Below are 23,724 nucleotides of genomic sequence, written 5' to 3'. Positions count from 1 at the left end.
GCCCCGCCCACAGGAAGCCACGCCCCCTCAATGACCCCGCCCATCATGAAGCCACGCCCCCACCCCCGCTCCCACCCCCGTTATCCCGCTTCCAGCTCCCGCCGCGCACAAGGCAGACGGAAACCTGGGGGGGGGGGAAATATTTCGATTTTTATTTTGTCCCTCGCGTATTTTGGCATGGAAAGGGGGGGAGGGGGTGGGGGGTGCGCTGCTCGTGGCCCACCGTGCTGCCTGCCCCCCGCCATCCCCGGCAGGGCGGGCAGGAGGAGCCCCCCGCCCCCCCCAGCCACCAGTACACACAAGCCCCCTCCGCCCTTTCGGGCCAGCAAGGAGGTGGCACCATCCCACCAAGCAGCAAAGCACTGGGGCTGTGTGTCACACAGGGTGGGGACAGTGAGGGCATTTCCTAGAGAAATAGATATTCCCAAATATTCCTAACCTCCCCCCCCCCCCCCGCCTCCCCCCCAGGACCCTGTTCACGTATGTCCATGGGGGCTCCAGCCCCCAAGTCTGGGAACTCATCTCCACGTGTGTCTCCATGAAGGGATGAGTGGGGAAAGAGGAGCAGGGGAGAAGGACCCTGCTCCCGTCCTCACTGTCCCCCACCCTGTCCCCCCCCCCCACCTCCAGCCCACCACACGCAGCGAGAGGATGTTCTAGCTGGGAATCCGCTGGTAGAAGTAGATGTAGCCCAGGTCCTTGGGGGGCTTCTCAGAAGCACAGACTTTCTGGTCGTTGTAGATCACCCACCTGCACCGAAAGGGAGCTCAGGGATACCATTCCGTGGCCAAGAATTCCTTTCCCTCCCCTGCTCCCCCAAGTCCCCTCACGCTGTGAAAATCCCGCTCACCTGCCGTCCTTCTTGATGTGGCAAACGTAGTGCCCACACATAGTCGAGGTGCCCATGTGGCTGATGAAGGCAAACAGCTGATATTCTGGAGAGGAGAGGGAATTCCCAGAGGAGCGATCAGGGAAAGAAAGGCATCTTACCCCACGACACCCTGGGCAAGGCCCTCCCTAGAAAAGGATTCCTGAAGGAAAACTCTGCTGGGTACTGGGTCCCCATCAAGCGTGGCGGTGTGGATTTGGTCTCAAGGCCAAACGCGCAGGGAAACAGGAGATGGTAACTGCCACTTAACCTTCTCTCTTCCGACTGCGTACGGGAGCCGGGTGGGTAACGGCAGGGATTCCCCCTCCCTGTGGCACCCGGCAGCCTACCGGCATTGGCACCGATTCTGGAACCTGCTTTTTCCAACGGGAGCTTGGAGAACTGAAAACCTTCCCTCCTGGGATGCCTGGGAGAAGCCAGCACAGCCGTTCCTGTCCTTCACTCGACGGCTTCCCCGTAAATCCCAGCCCGAATCCATGTAAATCCCAGGGTCTAGGCCCTACATTGCCGTCCCTCTCCTCTTCCTCCCTGCTCCCACCTCCACAACCAGACCAGCTCTGTGGCAGCTGCTGCGGCTAAAACCCGTGGTACCCCACGGATTAGGCAGGACAAAGCCACGTTGAGTTTGCCCCCCCAAATCCGCAGCCCTACTGCTTGGAACTCACTTCCAGGCCCATCGCGCACTTTAGGACCCACAGGGACAGATTCAGAGATGGACTCCGCTGCCGAGCGTCCCTCTGAGATATCCATAGCAGCTTCTGCATCCAGGTCATCGATGTGACTGAAGATCCAATCCACGGCACGCTCCAGACTGTTGTTCTGGAAGGAAGGAGACTGTGAACTGGGGCATGCCTGCTCCCGAGAACATCCTTTCACTCTGGTGTCACTCATGCCTCTCACCGTGGCTCTAAGTGCTTTCATAGCCTGGTCCCGGGAGAAGCCCATGGAGACAATGGTGGCCACGCTGTCTTCTGAAGGAGGGTCTGGGCAGGCAATAGTTGACCCTGGTCCACTGGATCCAGGGAGGACTAAGGGGTTGGCAAAGTCTGCAGCAGGAAACAGAACACAGCCCAGGGCAGTTAGGTCTCTCCAAGGGGAAGTATGATGGCCCAGATACACCAAGCTTCACCACGGCCACGTGGCCTCATACCTGGATCATCCATATGTGACATGACCCAGTTCATGGCAGCCTCAACCCCACTGTTCCCCGTGTAATACACGGCTTTGCGGCAGGCGTCCATGGGAAAGCCCATCTCCACTAGCTGGATAATCACTGACTCATCCAACATGGGTGCTGTGGGAAGACAGAGATTAGAGCCACCCACTCCCACCCAGCGCTGCCTGCTCCATTTTGTGTGGTGTCACACGGCTCCCTCCCAATCCACCATTTCTCAAGTTCTCCCTTCCTTCTCTTCCTTTGCTACCTTTCTTCTTCAGAAGCGCAGTCTCACACGCAGGCAGCCCACGGAACAAAAGGATTCAACTCATTAATTCCGGAGCACTGGCTCTTCCCTAGCCTCCAAACCCCACCTCCCACTGTGGTTTGTGAAAATAAAACACCTCTCCCAGTTCAATCTGGTGTAAAGCCCAGCTCTGCCCCCTCTAAATGCGCTAGGCATGCCACCTCCCCATCTTCCAGGAACGGGAATCAACAAACTCCCTTGGATAACAGGTGGGCAAGGGAGACAACTGGCATTTGCTGACAGAGGGACAGGGAAAGTCCGAGCAGGTGGGAAACTGCTAGTACGGGAGACAAGGAGAGCAAGGAAACGAGTCAGGCATCAGGAAAAGAGGAGGAGAACCACTAACATGTCGGAGAGGAGAAGTGAGGGGAGCAGAAGGAGTCGTCGTCCTCGTTGCCATAGAACCCCAGGCTACCTTTGGGCTCGTCTGGTGTCACCAGTGGGGGTGCGATGTCTGGCATTTCTTCTTCTCCATCTTGCAGCCCAGTTCCCTGCAGCGCAGAGATATCCAGCTCCTCTGGCATTTCAATGGAGACATCTGCAAGACACAGTCTGGCTCAGCCCCCCCACAGGGGCAGGAACAAAGGACTGGGTTGGGAAGTCTAGAAGGGGAAGTCCCTGGGATGCCAATCGCTGCAGTCTGCAGCTCCTTCGGGATAGTTTCTTCCCTCTTTGCAGTAACGACCACGATACCCACGTATGCCACTCAACACCTCTACGCTCTGTACTTCCCATCCTTCTTACCAAGCTTTTTGGGCACCCAGTCCAGTCCGAAAGTGAATTTCTTGATCTGGATCACCAGATAATCCGGGAAAGAGGCGAAGCGTGTTGTTCTGAAAGAGACAAATAACCCTTTCAAATACCTTGTCAGCAGTGACTGGAGGCACCTAGATGATTCAGGAAACCAGTAAGCAGGGTGGAGGCACGTCCTGAGGGGGGGATACACGTATCTGGGCAGCTCTCCCATGCTGAGCTTCACGCTCCTCAAACACGCAGATGCCCTGACCGAACGAGACGGGATGCAGCACGTACAAAATCTTGAGGGATGAGGAAAAAATAGTCCATGTTCTCTACCTTCCAGTCCTGGATTTTACAAGCCTCCTTAGATTTTGGTGTTTAACTGAAAGTCTGATCCTTAAGGAGTGTAAAGGAAATAACATCTTTTATTAGACCAACAGATAGAGCGGCAGGAACTGACACGCTCCCAAGCACAGGAACACTTCCTTGGATGTGAAGCTGAATTTAAAGCCAACTGAATTTGACTGAACACTATTTAGTCAGACAATTTTAAGAAAGGGTGTCTGGGATCTGTGAAACAGAGGGGAATGTTTGTGAAGGCAGAAGCAGCAATAAGAGAGACAGATGCTTATGATCAGGGGATAATTTTAACACGCCATTAAATTAATCTAAGCAATAGCTAAAAACTTCCTTTAAAGACATGTCAGAGACCACTCCAGACCGGTGTTACCACACTGTCGGTACTGATTTAAAAGCTGGATTTTGAATTTGGAATAAAAGCTGTTAGTTTTCTGGAACATCACTGTATTTTCTTTCATAGCCCCTCTGTAACAGAAATCTGGTGGTAAGGGTTTCACGAGCACTGCTGTTGTGCCCACTGTAATCCCTCTGGGGCAATCACTCCAGCACTGATGGACTGGTTCTCCCTCTGCTTCCATGTTCTGGGGGCCCAGGGTGCAGAGGACTGCAAAGCTTTGGTCACACTTCTTCCCCAAGCAACTAAGAGGATTCCTCAAAGATACAGCTCGTCATCAGTTTGTCACAGCCCAGCTGGTGACTCACGCACACTCACTTGAGAGCCACAGACTTGGCCTGCAAGGCTGTGCTCCAGAAATCATCCACCTGCTCTGGAGCTCCATAGGCCTCTAGGCAGGAGCTGAAAGGCACCTTGGCTCGCACCAGCTCAGGCAGCGGCTGCTTCTCCTCCTCTGCCTGCCGCTTCTTCTCCTCGTATTCCAGTAGTTCATCTAGGGAATAAAGCAGAGGAGTCAAGGACCACCTCTAGGTACCTCCAAAGCAAAGAGCACGAAGTAGACAATGTCTTCCAGAGCAGTGTTCTGCTACTGCAGTCCTCTTTTGCTGTTGAATGGCAGCCCAGCTTGCGATGCCGGAGGGGAAAGGCTCTAGAGGGGCATCACCGTGTCACACCACCTCTGAAGAAATCAGCCCGATCCCACAAAAGCAGGTGAAGGAGCAAAGCCAGTCCTTGAGGAATTCCCTTTCTCACTTAAAGAGTAATAAAAGTACGACATCCAAACACAATGTTTGCTACTGGTCTTGGCACACCACTGACCTTTGTTGAGTGCAGCATCCATGGGCACGGGCAGCTGCATGATATAGTCCACACGCTGGGTGTATTTCACCTTTTCTGTGGCCAGGCACTTCAGCTTCTCCTCCACCAGAAAACGAAAGACCTCATTAGGGTTCTCCGAGCTGCGGCAGTTCCTCTGAAGGAGGAGAGATTGGAAGGACAGACGGAACATCAGAACGGCAGAAGTCAAGATCTGCAGTAGCAGCAGTTCCACACAGGACATGGCTAAAGAATGTTTAATTCTGTCCCCAGTCCACTGGAAAAGACAGCAAAGAGGAACTACAGCCAACTTCTCTACCCCAGTAACACACGCCATTCCTCCTCCTCCTAAAGAAGACAATTTACATCTCCAGTTCCATTCCCAAAAGAGATTCCTCCAAGGAATCAGCCCTGAAAACACGGCCAAGCACTCCTCCTGCTCTGCTCCTGCACGTGCTAGTTGGCCCATTTCCCTGTGTTCTCTCCCTCTCTATGCTCCAACTGCCAGCTTCAAACCAGGCTGGGCTATTCCAGGATTCGAGGGGTAGACTCAACCATTACCTCCACCATGTTGATGAAGTGTAGAAAGAATTCCTGGGCGTCCTGCTGTCGGTTAGTGGAAAATTCCGGGTGCCCCTTTCCAATGAGAGACTTAAACATGCGTGGAGCAATGCCATTTTGCATACCCTGCAAAGAACAAGGTGGAAGGTGGTCATAATTCACCAAGCATGTGTCCTTGCAGGTAGCACTACTCTTAGCCATGCTTTTCTTCAGGTGGCAGGGCCCTGGAAAGAGTCCCAGGACATGTCTTCAGAGAGAGTTCTCCCTCCTTTCCCAGGTAACACACACAATACTTCATGCAACACACACATCATGAGAAGATGCCACGTCCAAGTCTCACCTTCTGCTCGGGCTGCTGTTCCCCATCTGCAGAAGCTGGCTTTGAGTACTCCCCAGAAAGCAGCCCATGGCCCAGTTTGGCGCTGGAATGATGAAGAAGTCAGTGTTAGCATCGAAACGGTTTCTTCAATCCCACAAACTCCAGCAGCCACGTCAACCCATCCAGCTTTAACACCGCCACGAACTGTCAATCTCACAGAGATCAGCTTTGTCTGCTGCACCAGGCAGGATCATATCCTGGTCTGCTCTCTGATCCCAGGAGACACCATCAACTTGAAAGTTCCTAGGAATTCCGGGCACCAATCTCAACCATTGCTTGCACATTAGGCAGAACGTAAAGGAACAGCTTCCTTTTCCCTGCGGAAGGGCAGCTGGTGCTGAGCCACACAGCAGCTGCGTAACAGCCAGACTAAGCTGCAGCCTGACTTGGTACAGCACTGGCGTGTCTGCTGCCTGTGCAGGAGACAACAGGGCAGGGTGAAATTGTCTGAGCCAGAAATAGCACTGCTGTGAGCAGACTGCTCCCATTTTCCCAGGGGGAAGATGAAGAATGACTGCATGAGGCACTTAATGGATAACAGTAACGTTCAGCGATTTCCTCCTATGCTCAGGCTCTCCTACTATTCCCCTTCACCCCAGTCCCTCCCCATCAGTGTTGCCACTTCTCTGGAATCAAACCCTACCAATTCTCCCCTTTGCCCAGGTAAAAAGTCTTTCTGGCTGTCTCAACTTACTCCCCTCCTCAGGGAACACCTCAGGCTGTCCAAATTTAGAATCCTCCCTTACTGCTGAGCTCCCTTCCACAGATGAGCTCCCGTTCCTCCATCCCGAACCCCCATATAGTGCTTGGCTGCTTTAGAGCAGATGTAGCAGAGAATTTGTCTATTTACAATGCAACACCACCCCAAACCTTGTGTTCTTTCTTCTGCATGTTCTCCTGCGACTGTTCACACAACACCTCTTGCAAGAAGCCTCTTTAAACACATCTAAATTATCTGCTGAGAAGAAAGTTGCCTAAATCTAGGTATTTCTTTGCTGGTGGCCATCTCCCTGTGTTGCAGAGAGCCAGCACCTTTTTGCTGTGACGCAGACAGAATGTGCCCCCCAGAAATCCCCCCGTGGTACCGGATGGTACTGCGTTCCCCACATAATACATTTAAGAGCCTCTCAGGAACACTGAGGTGCACTCTGTCCTCTCCATCTAGGGTGTTGAGCTGAACTTTCTTGGCTTAGATCCTCATGGATCACTGAGGATCAGTGGTGATGGACGAGGAAACAGAGAGGCGAGGCTTGAGGGAGAAACCTGCAGCAAAGCACACTGGAGCAGCGCAGAGGGGACGCACCCAGGCAGCCTCAGCCTTCCTTCTCTCACCAAAACTCTACGTACACTTGTGTGCTGAAGTCCTGTGTGGGATCCGAAGGTGCACTTTGGAATATCTTCTCCAGCTTGTCCACATACCTGCAAAGCAAAACGGAACAAGATAAGGGACGTATGGGTTCTTCTAGTAAAGACACAATTTTGAGCCTGATTACTGTAACAGAAGCTCCCAGCTCTAGGAGACCTTTGTACTGATCCCAGGGGATCCCAGGCCAATCAAAAGCAGTGATTGAGCTCACTTACTTTCTCTGGAAGTCTGGGATACTGAACAGCACCTGCATCACAGAATTGAGGTAGCAACTGTTGCCCAAGTTACGGATACCGGTGTACCCAGGCCCATAGAGGGGCTTGAGCTGCACGCCAGACTCCTGGATGAGCTCCCACTCCCCAATGCGCTGGTTCATGTCTATTTCCAGTTCCGTCATTGTCTTGTCTGTCTGAGGAGGGAAAGAGCAGGAAAAACCCTCAAAGAAGATTCAAGGGAACATCAGAGGTGTTAAACCAGCAATACTGTAGAGAGACATAGATTCAAATCCATTCTGGTTTATTAAATTAGAGGAGGAGGAAGATACAAGAATTGTTTTCAAATATCTGAATACCTGGGACACAAAAAGGAATCATAAGAAACGCGGGAGAAACCTGAACCATCGGAAATCAAACACTAATGCTCAATCTAGGGAGCAAAACTCAGAGCCTGGGAACCTCCCTTCCCACAGTACTGACACAGAACTCCACGGAAATGAACTTGAGGGACAGGAAAGGCAGGCAAAAATGGCAACAAAAGAAGAGAGGCAGACAAAACAACTCTCTGCCTGACATAGAACAGGGTTTCTTGACCAGGAATGGTTCTGCGTAGCCACAGAAAGCTGGGATTCAGCTAAGAAACCTCAGAGTTGCTTCTCTCCCACTCTGGGCCTATGGAGGACCCCCTCCTCCTCACCTTCTGCATCTTGAGCATGTCAATCCCAAAGTGAGCCAGGTGTTCCGCCAGGTTGGGATCCAACACCATGTCATCCTCGTCGTAGGAGTAGACGTCTACGCAGGGACACAGAAGGAAAGGAGAGACTTGTAACGGCCTGTGGTCTAAAACTCACTGCTGGATGAAGGAAACAGAGTGCTCAGGACTGGGAGTTTTGACAAACTGAGCAGTTCAGGTTTCTCTCCCTTCTCAGGAGAGTAGAAGGCAGAATACTGAGGTTCCTCCAAAACGTGTGGCAAAACAAACAACTTTGTCACACATGAACTGAGGTACACGTGGGCCTGGAGGGAGGAAAGTGGGTTGCTGTGCCATACGGTCTCTGCGCAGGCTTTGGACATAAAATTCTTTGACAGACATCTCACCACAGAAAATAAGATGGCAACTTGGATAATTACTCTAAAACCCTCAAACTACAAGGGAGGGGAGAAGCAAGGGAAGGGTTTTTCCAGCTGGTTTTTTGCCTGTCTCAAGAGCCAGCTCAGAGTGGGAAAGTTCCTGACAGGATGACACTGCATGTTCCAGGTCATAAGATGGACACCACCAGCCCGATTCCTGGAAATTCTCTCTGACTTGCCTTGTCAGAGACCTCAGTCAGCCTGAGTGGTGCCTGGTATCTATAACCCTCAGCAGATCTCCCTTCTCACCAGCCCCATCAGGAGTAATTGTTCCCAGTTTCACAGCCAGCGGGTAGCCAGTTTCCCGGTAATGCTCGACCGCGTGATTGTTGCCACCACTGCCATCAAAATAGCGCCGACCACAGAGGATGGCTCCATCGGTCATGTTCAGCCACAGGTTCTCCCTCATGTCACACTTGCTGCACTTCCAGCCACTACAGACAAGGGACAGCAAAAAAACACATCAGGGGGAAAACATTTGGGTTCTGCCTCCTAAGCATGCTCCGTTACTACCCACTGACCATACTGCAAGCAATCTCATAAGGAAGAAATTTTTCACTCTGAGGGTGCTGAGGCACTGGAACAGGTTGCCCAGAGAAGCTGTGGCTGCCCCATCCCTGGAAGTGTTCAAGGCCAGGTTGGATGAAGCTTTGGGCAACCTGGTGTAGTGGAGGGTGTCCCTGCCCATGGCAGGGGGGTTGGAACTGGATGGTCTTTGAGGTCCCTTCCAACCCAAACCCTTCCATGATTCTATGATTCCTCTTTTACTTCAGAACACTGAGCACCCCCAAGTGTCTTAGTTCACCATTTCCCCTGAATTTACTACGCCAAGGCACAGGCAGAGACTCACAAAAGAAGTCTCATCTGCTGCTGCAGTCCAGGACAGGGGAGGGTGATTGGGGTGAGTCTGGGATACGGAGTGCCACAGCTAGTTCCAGTACTACGCTCACCACGGTGGGATGCGGACATCGTTCTGAAGCTGGTGCAGGGAAAAAGCGTGTTTGGAAACACGTCGAACCTCCCCATCCCAAGCCTGCACCTCCTGCTTCCGTGAGGCTGAATCTGCTGTCAGGATGGCCTCGATCGCACTGGCAATCTGAAATTAAGGAAAAAAAAAAAATGAAGGGCACAAGGAGAGAAGCATCCAGTGCCACAACACTCCACGTTTAGGCTCGGATTGTGCTAGGGCAGCATTCAGGAGCCTCACTCACAAGCCAGGACTCCGTAGCATAAAGCACAGAACAATTCCACGTACTGCAAGCTGAGATTTCCCAGCAGCTCCACAGGATCCCTTTTACAGGACAGCAGTTCCTGCAATGGTGCATTCCCCACCAGTAGGAAACACAGCTCTCCACTCAAACATACCCTGTCTCTGACCATGTCTGGTAGTCCCTCCAGCCCATCACGAGGAATATCCAAATGTTCTGGGAAAATGACTATTTTTACATCTTCGTCATATTCAAACTTCTCCTCTGTGATGTCAAATCCACCTTCTACACCTACAGGAAGAAAAAACATTGTGGTAACAGGTAAAACCAAATATCCTGCAAGGCCTCTTTGCCCATAGCTTACACAAAATGAGGCACCATGACAAAAGCTCTAGATCAACGATCCACAATCTTCCTTCCTTTTCTGGATCCCAAAGTTTCTGCTGGCAGTGTGGACTTCACAGGAGCAACTATAAGCCCAGTAACAACAGGTTTGCTTTTCCCAGCTCCTTTTACAGATGCTTAGAAGAGGGATCTCCAGACCTTGACCACAACCAGGAGAAAAGAAGATCTTCTTTTCTAGGGAGACACTGGCCAGAACACAGCCACGAGCACTGCTCTTCATCCTTCACAATACACCCAAGATGATGATGGAGATGTGCATGGAGAGATCATACCCTAACCCTGCGCAAAGGTCTTGTCTACCAGCACCTTTAAGGAGCCTGGCTCTGCTTCTTGCCTCTTCCAGGAAGGATAGTTCAGAGTCCTGAACTCTAACCAAGGAGAACCAGGAGTTCCTTTGGAACCAGAACATCCAGGATCACAGAAAAAGTCTTAGGAATGGTGTCGTGGTAGCAGTTCCTCATGCTTTACGGAGGTCACAACAGAAACAGGAGTTCCATATGTAACAGGTTATCTGCCAGTTGTCAAGAGTTCTGCTGGATGCTCAGTAAAAAGGAACATTTGCAGCAGAGGGAACAGCTTCTGATTTATGTAGGCACTCAGGAAAACACCTTGGCCTTTCCTGTTCTCCATGCAATCACACCTTACATCCCAGAAGGAAACCGGCGGAAGACACATGGCGTACTAGCAGCCTTAACCCCCTATGTATTTTTTTTTAACTGAATTTCCTTTATTTCTTTAAAAATGGCACGTTGTGACTGCAACAGACCTCTGGAGATCCGTGGCTGCAACAGATCTCTGGAAGGAAGATGAGTTTTTGCTGTTTAATGCCTCAGCCTGAGGAATCCTGTGTGTGACACGGTTCTGGTGACCGTTACCGCACTTAGTTAAAACACCAACAAAACCAGCTGGTTCCCCCAGTGTCTCCTGCAACTCTCCCCTCAAATACCCACATTTTCCAGACTATGCACAAACTGCACCGGATGAAGGCAGACGCTGCAAGCCTGAGCGATTTTAGAAATACCTGAAAACAGCCACCAGCATCGTGCAACAACACACCCAGATAATCCTCTTCTGTGCCTCTTCGGCACATCCCAGGGAGATCTCCTGTCCCCACTTCACAGAGTAAACCAGTACACAGTCCCTCGGGGTATTCCACAATTCCTGAACTCTAAACAAACTAAACCAGACCGCCGAGGTCTCCTCTGAGGCTCCAGGTCTTCAGCCAGCAGACCACTTCCTAGCCCTTTGTTGCCCACACGTAGCCAACAGCTTGCCACGAGGTACACTGTCTCCCCCTCCACGGTTGTATCTAAGCACCACAAACCCCAAAAGTCGTTCAATCGACGTGTGGGTATGGCAGGCAAGCACTATGGGATTTTTTTTTTTCCCATGGAGAGGGAAGTTGAGGTACAGAGACATCAAGGGCTACATTTTGCAGTTAATGACACTTTGCTCCTACATCTTTTTAGCACTTTAAAAAATCTCCCGTGCTGGGATTAGCTAAACCACCACAGTTTAGCTAAAAAAGAGGAAAAAAAAAAATCCCTCCTGGGTTTAAGATCACTGCCTCAACCACAGGGCTAATACTTTCTCTTATTCTCTCCCATCACGCCACTAAGCTGTTATCACAGGCTGATTTGCTGACCCAGTGACAACACTTGTCTCAAGAACTTTGAATTATTGAAGATGCAGAAACAACTCAGGACGCAGATGGGGCCTCATCTCACCGAAAGCAGCATTATCACACACAGAAAAGCACTGGCTACCTGAAGAAATGTAGATTCTAGATGCCCCATCCCTGGAAGTGTTCCAGGCCGGGCTGGATGAGGCTTTGGGCAACCTGGTATAGTGGAGGGTGTCCCTGCCCATGGCAGGGGGTTTGGAACTGGATGTTCTTGGATGGTCACGACAGCCTTTCCAGTCAGGGCAAGAGAGTAACGGGACACCAGCCCTGTTCTCCAAAAAAAGGGCTTGTTTTTACCATTTTAACATTTATTTCCTCCACTATCAGCCTCAGATTTCAAAGAACTGTCGAGTCAAAAATGTCAATACAGCATTTACATGAGGAATTTCTTCCTCATCTATATAAATTCAATATCAGAGAAGTTTACAAAATAGTTTTCCTATCAGAAACTTCAAATTTACTTTTCTCAGACCTAAGCATTCTCTCAGACTTACTTCAGCCCCACTCTGGTTACACCCCCACCAAGCTGAGTCCGGTGCACGGAACCAAGAGAGGATGCAAAACGTATTTCCCTACAGAAAACAGGATGCCACTTTGAACACGGGATAAAAGGACCACCTCAGCAACTGTCCTGCAGTGACTGCCCACCTCAGACACGCTAGAAAATGTGTCTGAATTCCATCAGGGATACCAGCTTCAACCAGCCCAGGAAAGGGAAGGCAAAAGAGATGTGCCACGAAGCCAGGCAGCTCCAGAGGACTCATCCAAAACAACAAGGACAACATGGTGCACAAGTGCTCTCTTACCAATGGCCAAACGAGTCGGTTTCTTCCTTGGGGGGTCCCCAGCAGTGGAGCTGGTGTCTTCTTCCTTCTGTTGCGTTGAGGAGAAACAGGGAAATTAGAGTTAGGGGGACAGGAAAGTTGTGGGAAGCCTTAAGGATTGAAATCAGAAAACTGAAAACGGAAAGAGGCCAGGCAGAAACAGCGTGGGCAACCCATCCAACAATCCAACACACACAGAGCTGGCACCAAGAAAAAAATCAGGTGTATCTGAGGAGAGAAAACTGTTTCTGACTGAATACAGGGACACAGCCCAGCTCTCCATTTCAGAACAAGTTTGATGGCATATATTTTTATTTTTTACCGGTTTACGTGTTCTTTTGAGGTGTAGGTAGACCCGCTGGCCTGTTTTCTGATAGTGCTTTTCCACATATTGCTTCCCAAAGCCCAGGAACGTGTTCATGCAGATATACAAGCCGCCATCGGACTCCTGGAAAGAAGAGGGGAAAACTGAAGCGGGATGGGAAAGAATGTCACTCCAACTGCCAGGAGAGGCACAGAGCTTCCTCCAGTAACACTATTCATTATCCATTAAGTCGTGGCTACAGCTCAATCAACACACCAGCCATTTAGTAGCTGGTTGGAAACGAGGTGGCAAGTCCCAGCTCGGCTGCCCCAGAACTCCTGCCAAGATGATGCAGCTGCCCCATCCCTGGAAGTGTTCCAGGCCAGGTTGGATGAGGCTTTGGGCAACCTGGTGTAGTGGAGGGTGTCCCTGCCCATGGCAGGGGGGTTGGAACTGGATGGTCTTTGAGGTCCCTTCCAACCCAAACCTATTCCGTGATTCTATGACGTATTTGAAAACCTCTTTTCCTGTTCACTTCGGGCAGGACACCACCGAACGAGGAAAGCCTGAGTTTCCTCAGCAGCTTATCTGCCAAAAGGCCCTGAGCACGCCCGGTTCACAGGCTCAGGGCACAGTGCCACCACCGCTAACAAAACCGTGCCACCCTGTCTGGAAGTGCAACTCTCAGCGCCACAAGGAGCTCCGCCAAACTGCAGCGTGAAGAAGGTTCACAGACCACGGGTTATTTTCGCTGCTGCACTCAAAACCTTGTGAGAAGCTCCGAAACGGACACGGAACGAGACCTCCCCATCCCACAAGCACCGGGAAAACGCCATTCAGGACCTAAATACAGAAGGGGAAGCGCTCTGAAGGTCTCAGCCTGGGAGAGAGCCGGGACAGAGCCAGGGCGGGGACGCGGGGACAGGCACCACCATGGAGTTTGAGGAGGGGAAAAGGGCCGGGCTGCCGGGCGCTGCTTCCTCGGAAGATCCGCATCTTCCAGCCGCAGTGGGCTGGGGCACAGCCCGGCTGGGCGCCTGCGGAGGAGGCCAAGCGGCGGCCCTCGCCCTCCCGCTGCCCGGGCATCCCCGGGTGCGTCCCTGCTGGATGCGGGGAGGGCGGGAGGGGCAGGGATACCGGTGGGGTGGAGCCGGCCGGAGAAGGGACCACCGCCATCTCCGTGACACAGCACCGAGCGGCCCCTCGCCTGCCGCGCCCCGCCACGCGGTGCGGCCGGCGGGGCAGCCCGGCCCCGGGCAGGGCGGGACCCCCCCCTGTACCGGGGCGCTCCTCGGTGCCCCTCCGCGGGACTGCGAGTCCCGGAGGCCGCCAGCAGCGGGGGCAGGGGGACAGCCGGGGCCCGGGCCGCCGCCGAACGGGGCGAGCGATCTGCCCACGCCCGCTGCGGCCTCGGAACTACAGCCCCCAGCGCGCCGCGGCCGGGAGCGGCGCTGCCCGGGGCACGCCGGGCGCCGTAGTCCCCGAGGGCCCCGCGCTCCGCCGCGGCGGCCGCCGCGGAACTACAAGTCCCATCGGCCCCCGCGCGGGCGGCGCCCCGGCGGGCGGCGGGGCCGGGAGCGGGCCGGCGCGGCGGGCAGCGCGGCAGGGCGGAGGGGCCGGCGGCGGGGCGCGCTTACCGGCGTGTCAAAGGAGAAGGCGCACTCGTCCTTGTGCACCCGGTCGCCGGCCTTGGGCACCCGGATGGACGGCAACACCGAGAGCAGCGCCTCGCTCAGCTCCGCCATGACAGCGGCTCCCTGCAGCACCGCCCACAGCCCCACCCGGACCAATCAGAGCGCAGCGTGCCCGGGGCGGCTCTGGCCAATCCTCGCGCCGGCAGCCAGGCTGAGGGCCGAGCCCGCCGCACCCACCCGGCCGGCTCGACCAATCGCAGCCGCGCTTCTGGCGTCACGGGGGGCGGTGCCGCGGTCTTCGTCCAATGGCGGCGTGGAGCGGGGCGGGAGCTTCCCGAAGATTGACAGCGGGCGAGGCGGGACGTGCCGGGCGGAGGCTGCGGAGCCGCGGGGCGGCCTCGCGGGAGATGGGCGGTCCCGGGGGGGGTGTATGTGGGCGGGGCTGGAGAGACCACGCCCCCGCGTGGGAGGGGAACCAATGGGGCGGTGCGGAAGAGGCCCCGCCCCCGCGCGATGGCCAATGGGGCGGCGCCTCCGGGCGAGCGGGAGATTTGAATCGCGGCGGCGGGTGGGACCGGGCAGCGGCGCGCGCCGCCATGGGGGTCTCCGGTAGCGCCCCGGCGACTCCCGCCGCGCCCCCCCGTAACAAGCACCTGGAGCGCGTCAGCGACCCGCGCTCCCCCAGCGCCGGCATCCTGCGCACCCCCATCGAGGTAGGCGCTCTCCCGCGGGCCGCCCGGCCGCCCCCGGTGGCCCCGGCCCGCCGCCCCGACGCCTGCCCTCTCCCCAGGTGGTGAGCTCCGCGGCGGGCAGCCCGCAGCCCGGGCCCGCCGAGCCGGCGGCGAGCGCTAGCCAGGACGGGGACCCGCGCTCGCCCACGCCCGGCATCTCCCGCACGCCCATGAGAGCCGCGTGGAGCGGTGAGTGAGGCCGCCCCGGGGCGGGGGGACAAGGTGGGCTGCGCCGCGCTGCCCGGCGGCTCACCCCGTCCCTCCGTCCCCCGCAGACAGCGTGGACCGCCTGGTGAAGCAGCTCAGCGAGGCCTTCGGGGCTGAGGCTGCGCCCCAGCAGCCGGCGCCGCCGGCAGCGGAGGAGCCGGCCCGGCGGAGCCCCCCGGCCGCCCCCTCGGGGGAGGAGGAGGCGGAGAGGCCGCCGTCTCCCAGCGCGGCCCCGGCCAGGCCAGCCCGCTGCGCCGCGCCTGGCTTCTCCTCCGGTGAGTGCTTGGTGCGGGGGGGGTGAGACGGGTCCCGGTGCCAGCAGGTCAGCACCGTCTCCAGGTGTCCGTGCCCACGGAGACCTCGTCCCGTCCCTGGTCTAGCTGGCTGCTACTGCCTCGGATAGCGCGGCCATGGGGCTCCGCAGCTGGGAGGCCCCTTTGGGATCTGTTCTTTTATCACAGAATCACAGAATGGTTTGGGTTGGAAGGGACCTCAAAGATCATCCAGTTCCAACCCCCCTGCCATGGGCAGGGACACCCTCCACTCCACCAGGTTGAACTGATTTCTGTCAGGAGTTGGAAAAAAAAATCCCATTTTTCAATTGGTGGTGAAAATCAAGAGGTGAATGTGCCTCTTCAGGAGGTAAATGGCAGCTCTTCCCCTCTCTGAGACAGGCTTGCAATCCTGGAGGCCTCTTCAGTGGGACCTTGGAGATTTTCCTTGGGAAGAGCTGGGAAGCGAGGGTGGGAAGCACATGTGAGTGGTGCTGAGAGTCTTTTATATGGACCATCCTTCAGAAAACTCTGTGCTGGGTGTGTTTGCTGTGAGGAGAGGCTGAGAGCTGAGGCTCTTCAGCCTGGAGAAGAGAAGGTTCAGGGGGATCTTACTAAGACCCAGGCTCTTGGTGGTGGTGCCCAGTGACAGAACCAGAAGCAATGGGCACACGCTGGAACACAGGAGGGTCCCTCTGAACATCAGGAAATGCTTTTTTTGCTGTGAGGGTAATGGAGCCACTGGAGCAGGTTGCCCAGAGAGGTTATGGAGTCTCCATTTTTGGAGATATTCAAAAGCCATCTGGTCATGGACCTGGGCAACTGGCTCTGGGTGGCCCTCCTGGAGCAGGGAGGTTAGACAGGGATTAGACCTCTATAGCTCACTTCCAGCGTCAGCCTTTCTGTGATCCTTTTACCTGGAAGACCTTGGGTAACAGTCTTTGCTGTGCAGGCAAGCAAGCTAGATCCTGAAGACCAGGAGCCTCTAGCCTTGTTGTGACACACTGACACATTTCCTTCTGTCCCTAGGGAGCAAGCCCCTGAGACGCAAGACCAACAACAAAATCATAGCAACATCTGGTGGGACTGGCCGCTCTCCCCTCAGCACCTTACAAGATGATAATTCCCCCAGTACTCCTGCATCTCGCCAGGTAAAGCTTAATGAATTGTACTATGGGAGGGAGAACAGGCTGGAAAAAATCCCAAATCAGTCAATTGCTGTATTTTGTAGGGCCCCAGTTTGGAACTGTGGCCTCCTAAGCCTGTGGAACCTGGTGACTCCATAAATATTTTTCTACGGGTCAGTCTTGTCCCTAGGTGCCTCCAAGTCTTATTCAATATTTGTGTCTTTAGCCTTACCATGATTCTGCCCATCTCAACCCATCCTTTCTCTTTAGGCTGCAGAAAGTCCATCACTCTTGTCACACGTTGTCACGAGAGAGCCAAAGCTGCGTGGCCTGAAAATGGGCTATGTGTTCCTCTGAGAATCAACTAACCCTCGATTAACTCGTGTTTTACATTGTGATGTGATGTTCGGGTTTTTTATTCCTCTAGGCTAAGAGGCACGTGTTGGGAGAGAACCTGGGGGAGAAGAAGGAAGTGGCAGTGGATCTGAGCTGGAGCCTCAAACCTGGGAACTGTGCTTGGAGTGACTTGAACAAAGAGAACCAACAGTCTCCTTTTGTGGAGAACTAGAGATTGCCTTTTCCAGGATCTTGCTGTAATTTGCTTTTATGTTTTGGGAATCGTCTAGTGGTGAGAAATCCTTCAACAGACTGAAACTCCAGACTTGTGGTCGCTCTTCTGTTACTTCTGTTGGGGAAAGGAGAGCACTTTCTCTCTCACCCCTCAGCTTTGTGTGTCTTATGTACACTACAGATTTTGGCTCTTCTGTTGTATATCAGCTGACTTACCGTAGCGTTCTCACCTGTAGAAAATAAATTTATACTAAACTTTTGCTGGTAGTAGGAGTCCCCTGCTTTCCCAGTACAATATTCTCTTTGAGGATGAGTAGTTCAGCCTTCTATTAGCCCTAAAACTCAGCTGTCTCCCCTGCCTGTAAAATGCCACCGAGAGCTGTGCTGAGGAGGGTCTGACCTTGAACCCACGTGCCGTAGAGTGGGCTGAGAAGCTGCAGCTCTGTGCAGGGGACTGATGACCACTCCAGTGTCGCTTCTGGAGTTCTGCACCTATACTGGCCTGAAACTAATGGAAACAAAGGACTGTAGCCTATTGCAAGGGTCTGGCATGAGGGCTGGATCCAAAATAGGATGAGATAGTATTGTGCATTAATATCTTGACCTTCCATTGATGAGTCACTATGCCTTGACCTTCAACTCTCCCTAGCAGAGACCTTGGGACCCCGAGATGTTGCTATGAGCCAGCAAGTGGAATAGGGGCTGAGCATAATGTCTGTGTCCTCACATCTCCATGGTTTGCAGGGATGTGTTTTCAGCTCTAGCCCAACTCCAGGGCAGCAAGCCTCAGGACTAACAGCCTTTTCTCAGCTAAAACGTAGGTGAGGAACACCCTCCCTTGAGGGCTTTGAGGTAGAGCAAGGCCTGGGGATGAGATGTTCTCTGGCTGGGGTCGGCAGGCAGGATTGACAGGAGGAGAGGCTGCAGTAGCTCATTGCAATGCTGGAAAGAACACAGCCTGCAGTGCTTATCTGAGCTTGCTTTATTTGCCTGGGCTATGAAGATCTAGAATAAACTTGAAAACCGGGGCCGAGGGCTACTGGTTAGACAGGGTCACCACACAATGCAGGAGTGAGGCAAAAAGAGATGGAAGAGCAAGAAGCGGACAATAAATAAGAATAAATAACATTCCCTGGTATTCTAGCAGGTCTGAGGGCTACCTTTCCCCCGTTTGTGCACAGATTAGACTTGAGCTAAGTCCTCCCCAATGGAAAGTGAGCCAAATTTACGCTAGCCTTTTGTTGGAGGTTGCCCGATTAAAAACCTTGAACCCTGTACATCTCCGAGGCTGCCTGCAGGGACACAGGACAGCTGCACAGAGAAGTTGGGAAGAGTTAAATTGAGGATAGAGCTTAGTCTGGGACAGAGGTGTTGGGTGAGGGGTCCTCCGAAGGACGAGTGTCAATGTGGGTGGAGGTGTTTGAAGGAAAATGCCGGGTGTCTGAACGGTGCTGTAAAGTCCTGAGATGTGGTGAACAGTGTTTGGCAGGTCTTCAAGCCTGCACGAGGCTGGAAAGTGCTGGGCCTGTTCAGAGGTGGAGAGGAGGGCCAGTGTGTGTGCTCCTACTCCCCTGCTTCCCCTCCCCGACCTCTCCCTTTCACTCTGGGAGACCCCTACAAGTGACCTGTGTCTAGAGACAAGCGAGAGCGGTAGGTAGGCGTTGCTGTTGTGCTCAGCTGGCGATGCTGTTTGCGTGGGCTCGGGCTGTGGGCCGTGCTTCCGCTGCTCTTCCCTTCCCTGCTGCCGTCCTCAGTTCCAAACCTTGAGGAAGCTGTCCCAGGAGCCGGTGGCAACGGCCATGCCGTCTGCTGTCACCCCCAGGCAACTCACTCTGTTGTCGTGGCCGGAAAGGATTCCTACAGGGGGAAAGAAGAGAGGTCATAGAATCATGGAATGGTTTGGGTTGGAAGGGACCTCAAAGATCATCCAGTTCCAACCCCCCTGCCGTGGGCAGGGACACCTTCCACTACACCAGGTTGCTCAAAGCCTCATCCAACCTGGCCTGGAACACTTCCAGGGATGGGGCAGCCACAGCTTCTCTGGGCAACCTGTTCCAGTGCCTCACCACCTTCAGAGGGAAAAATTTCTTTCTTATATCCAGTCTAAATCTCCCCTCTTTCAGTTTAAATCCATTGCCCCTAGGTCAGGAAGAGAAGCAAGGCCTGGGAGAGATGAAGGAGTTAAGATGATGGAAGAGGGACCTCCAGGAGCCACTCACCCACACGTTCTGCTTTCAGGGAGTCCCAGATGTTGCAGTTGAAGTCGTCATATCCAGCAAGCAAGAGGCGCCCGCTGCGGGAGAAGGCGACGGATGTGATTCCGCAGATGATGCTCTCGTGAGAGTACACGATGAGCTCCTGGTCTGCCCGGAGGTCAAAGAGGCGGCAGGTGGCATCGTCTGAGCCGGTGCAGATGGCTTCGCCATTAGGGAAGAACTGCAGAGGGCACACACCACGCTCCCGTTTGAATCCTCGCCTCTGAGGGCAATACTTTCCCCTAAATCCTGGGCAGATTTCATCCTCCAAAGATCTCCCTGTGATCCCAAGTTCCCATCTCTGCTGTCTGGGGTTGACTAAGACCCTCGGCTGAGTCAGGTGTTCCTGCTGCCTTACCTGTGCCTTGTGCTGGGGCTCCTGGAGCATGCCTGAACCATGGTTCCCAACAGCCACTCTGAGCAAAGCCGCACCAGCACCCGTGTCAGGGTGCTGAGCTCAGAGCAGGTGTGCTGGCTGAGTCCAAGCAGTGCTCTGAGTCAGACCCAGGTGCTTTGGTGCCCCAGTGCCCAGGAAGAGCCAACCTCCAGCCTCCCGTGAACCCAGACCCTCCCCTGCTTCAGGCTGGGTCATGGTGCCGAGGTCTCCTGAGACCCTTGTTCCCCACCTGACTGTGACAGCTTCTTTCAACCTGGTCCCAAGACCCTGTTTCAGAGCTGGTCCACCCTCTGTTTTCCCTGTCTCCCCACCACCGTGCAGATGGCATACGTACGCAGATAGCGTTGATATCGGACTCGTGCCCCGAGAAGGTCTGACGGCAGGTGCCCTCCCGCACGTCCCACAGTTTGGCAGTGGCATCGCAAGCCCCAGAGATGAAGAGTTTGAAGTCTGGGGAGACGGCCAAGCTCATACAGTCTCCGGTGTGACCCAGGAACACAGTCTTCTGCTGCCCCGTCTCAATGTCCCAGAGCGCGCTGCGGGAGAGGAGAGCACTCAGAGCCAGCTCGAGCAGAACGGATCTACAGCTGGGATGAAGAGCTGTCCCTCTCAAAAACAAAAGGAAGGAAACCATGGGCCTGCCTGCACCTTGGGAAAACTGGTGAGGGTATTGCTGGAGTCAGCTGTGTCCCACAGGAGATACCTTCACAGCTGTTGCTGGTCATACCTTTGCCAAAGCAGGGTTAGACTAAGGCTGGGGGTGTGCAAGGTTTGACCGTGTTCCCATAACTGCAACAGCTGGAGGCAACACTTGGGAGGAGGTAAGAGGGACCCACAGGCAAACAGCTGGAAAAGGTCTGCTGGATCCGCACGCGTAGGACGCATGGGCCACGTTCGCTGGGATCCCGCTTTACAGCCAGGCAAAGAAGCCCCATGTAATCCCGGTCTCCGGTGGAAATGCCGCATCCCAACTCATCCCCGGTCAAGAGGTTCTTCCAAAGTAGGTGTTGGGATGGAACTGGGGTGAATAAAGACTTGGCACTGCTCAGTGTCGCAGCACAGCGAGACCTGAGAGCCAGGAACCGAAGGGGTCAGGCACTGGCTTTGCAGGTGTCCCGTGCACAGTGGGCAAGACTTGAGGAGTGGAGTGTCTACGGGAGCTCTGCTTAAATTTAGGATGTTTTCTGTCCCAGGATAAATGACACCGTGCTTTGTGAGAGCTGAGGTCCCTACTGCTTCCCCAACAGACCTGCGTCTTGACCTGACCTCAACTGGTAAGGGAAGCACCTGTTCTGCCAAGGGAGGAAGAATGGATCTGGCTTCCTGAGATGCTCTGGGTGGCCTCTCCATGTCAGAGCCATTTGTCCATGGAATCATAGAATGGTTAGAGTTGGAAGGGACCTCAAAGATCATCCAGTTCCAACCCTCCTGCCATGGGCAGGGACACCCTCCACTACACCAGGTTACCCAAAGCCTCATCCAACCTGGCCTGGAATGCTTCCAGGGATGGGGCAGCCACAGCTTCTCTGGGCAACCTGTGCCAGTGCCTCAGCACCCTCAGAGGGAAGAATTTCTTCCTTATATCCAATCTAAATCTCCCCTCTTTCAGTTTAAATCCATTGCCCCATGTCCTGTCACTACACCCCCCTTGTCAAAAGCCCCTCTCCAGCTTTCCTGTAGCCCCTTAAGTACTGGAAGAACTGGAAGAACAGGTAGTGGAGTGCTGCAGAGCAGAAGGACTGCACTTGCTGACACGCACTGTGCCTCTGAGAACCACGGGTCATGTCGCAGGGACGCAGAAGAGGACACTCACCACGTTGTATCTCCAGAGCTAGTCACAATATTGTTGTCGTCAAGAAACCGGCAGCAGGAGAGGTAACCTGGGAAGCGGGAACGAGCAAACGTGAGAAACGGGGCAGGGCTAGAGGAGGTTTGGCAGCAGGGGGCACCGGGGTGGCAGGCGGACAGCACGCACACCTGTATGGGCAGAGAGCTCCCTGCTCACTTTGACGTTGCCTTCACGAGTCTTGAGGTTGTAGATGGAGCACATGTTGTCGAGGCCCCCGCAGGCCACGAAATTGCCCGAGGGGGCATAGGCACAGGTCATGACCCAGGAGGAACGCAAAGGGATGGCATGAACCTGGGAGGACAAGAAAGCGTGTGGGCACTCCGGCAGCAGAGAGAGCGGGACGAGGGCGTTAGCTCCGAGGGGACCCGCTCCAGCATCCCGCTCTGCCGCAGCCCTCTGGCTCCTACCTTGTTGGTCGTGTATGTGTCCCACACAATCAGTTTCCCATCTTGCGAGGCACTGACCAGAAGTCTGTGAGAGAGGAACAAGACCACATTAGTAGCTCTCTTCCCATCGGAGCCTTCTCACCCTTCACACCCACGTGCTGCCCTGCGCCCCGCAGACCAGCAGCATCTCTCTCACTTGGAGTCTGTGGACCAGTGCATGGCGTAGATCTTGGCCAGGTGCCCACGCAGGGTCCTTCGGGTCCGCATCTGGATGCGGCCAACGACCTCCACTCCAGACACAATCTGAGGAAAGAGTAGGGAGAGCAAAACAATTAACCTCGGACTGGCAGGAGCTTTGCTGCTCCCCACATCTCTGCCTCCTAACTCTGGTTCTCAACTGGAGGCAGTCCCCCTTGGAGTGGTGCTAGGTGACCCCTGCCCAGCCAGCCCTGTCCCTCACCTGAGCAAGCGTTGTGTCTGCACAGGCTTTCCGGGCATCCTGGAGAAGAGACAAGAGCAGATGAGACAGAAAAAACCTGTTTGATGAAGGCCATGGGAAGTGAAACACAGGGGCATAGCCTGGGGGCTGCTGGAAGTAGGAGTTGTGGCTTTGTTGTGTGTGGAACGTGGCCAGCACGGGGTGATCCTGGCCTGTGACCAGGGCACCTCAGCACCGGTCAAATGTTGGGAAGGTGAGCCAAAAGCTGCTCAGCATCCGGTTCTCCATGCTGCACCCTTCCCATGGATCCTCCCACCTGGCAGAACACCAGACAGAGGAGGTCATGGGGCCCCACCACACCTTTGGTCCCCTGCAGACACAATGCTGGTGGCCACTTCTCTCCCTTCCTCTCCCCCTCTTCCCCCCACCGTGCTATGAAGATCTCCATTAGCACTCAAAGGGCTGTGCAGAGCTGCAGTGGGCTCCAAGGATGTAGATGGAGAAAGCTCGGCTCCCAGCTGTGGCTGAGGAGAACTTGGATAGGGGGGTTGGACGCTCCCACAGCAGTTTCACGACCGTCGCCAGCATTACCGCGATCTGCTTCTTCAGCTGCTCAGCCTCCTGCTTCATCTGCTCCATCTCCCCCATCTTTCTGGCCTAGGGGTGGCTCCTCCACGCGGGGCAGCCTTGATTCTGGGGAGACAAACCAAAGGAGAGAGATGTGAGGTTCAACAAAGGGCACTAACGTGACTGCTCAGTTACGCAAACGTAGGCAGCTCTGGTAAAGGCTGAGCAACCATTTCTTGGCCAAATGCTTGGTCACGTTGTGCTGTAGCTGGTCAAAGCCTTCAGCGTTTGGGAAGATCATCCTGGGCCTAATCAAAGGTCCATTCAGGCTTGTATCCTGCTTACACGGTCACAGGGAAGCTAAAGACCTCCAGAGCCTCTTGCTGAGGTTCTAGCCACACTGGTTCCCTCACTTCTTTATTTTTAACCTCTCCCTTCCAATCCCTGCCTAGGCTTGGGTCTTCTTCACCAGCTTCTCCCTGTCCATGGCCAAGCTGTTCGTCTCAGCTACAGGAGAAGGAAAATTGATGGGGGGAGCCCAGTGGCTATTTCC

At 54.5% G+C, this 23,724-nt stretch overlaps 3 protein-coding genes across 8 annotated transcripts; 1 reads left to right on the top strand and 2 right to left on the bottom strand.

The window, feature by feature from the left end:
• Positions 1-630: 630 nt before the first annotated feature.
• Positions 631-14,484, bottom strand: USP5 (ubiquitin specific peptidase 5). 5 transcript variants are annotated; one of them, XM_086612114.1, is made up of 20 exons: positions 14,375-14,484; positions 12,756-12,881; positions 12,416-12,482; positions 9,678-9,811; positions 9,263-9,408; positions 8,562-8,746; positions 7,879-7,973; positions 7,182-7,375; positions 6,948-7,019; positions 5,562-5,643; positions 5,222-5,347; positions 4,664-4,817; positions 4,163-4,337; positions 3,097-3,185; positions 2,699-2,890; positions 2,040-2,183; positions 1,790-1,935; positions 1,555-1,708; positions 851-935; positions 631-750 (listed from the first exon to the last, which is right to left on the bottom strand). In XM_086612114.1, exons 1-20 carry the CDS (start codon positions 14,480-14,482, stop codon positions 657-659), a joined length of 2,568 nt encoding a protein of 855 aa, XP_086468240.1. In that variant the 5' UTR covers positions 14,483-14,484; the 3' UTR covers positions 631-656. The 5 variants fall into 5 exon arrangements, with proteins under 5 accessions (XP_086468240.1, XP_086468314.1, XP_086468375.1 ...); XM_086612188.1 differs by having other exon boundaries at positions 2,768-2,890; XM_086612249.1 differs by lacking the exon at positions 6,948-7,019.
• Positions 14,485-14,967: 483 nt separating this feature from the next.
• CDCA3 (cell division cycle associated 3) lies at positions 14,968-17,276 on the top strand. Its single transcript, XM_086612020.1, has 5 exons — positions 14,968-15,084; positions 15,162-15,291; positions 15,378-15,584; positions 16,611-16,732; positions 17,136-17,276. Exons 1-5 carry the CDS (start codon positions 14,968-14,970, stop codon positions 17,274-17,276), a joined length of 717 nt encoding a protein of 238 aa, XP_086468146.1.
• Positions 17,277-19,028: 1,752 nt separating this feature from the next.
• Positions 19,029-23,252, bottom strand: GNB3 (G protein subunit beta 3). Of its 2 annotated transcripts, none has more exons than XM_009980411.2 (9): positions 23,196-23,252; positions 22,626-22,664; positions 22,362-22,468; positions 22,187-22,250; positions 21,908-22,070; positions 21,744-21,810; positions 20,265-20,466; positions 19,498-19,714; positions 19,029-19,135 (listed from the first exon to the last, which is right to left on the bottom strand). In XM_009980411.2, exons 1-9 carry the CDS (start codon positions 23,250-23,252, stop codon positions 19,029-19,031), a joined length of 1,023 nt encoding a protein of 340 aa, XP_009978713.1. The 2 variants fall into 2 exon arrangements, with proteins under 2 accessions (XP_009978713.1, XP_009978714.1); XM_009980412.2 differs by having other exon boundaries at positions 21,747-21,810.
• Positions 23,253-23,724: the final 472 nt, after the last annotated feature.

This window comes from Tauraco erythrolophus, chromosome 1 (assembly GCF_009769465.1).
Source record: "Tauraco erythrolophus isolate bTauEry1 chromosome 1, bTauEry1.pri, whole genome shotgun sequence".
Lineage (NCBI taxonomy): Eukaryota > Metazoa > Chordata > Aves > Musophagiformes > Musophagidae > Tauraco > Tauraco erythrolophus.
Note: the sequence above shows the minus strand (reverse complement) of the source record. Positions and strands in the feature narration are given on the sequence as shown.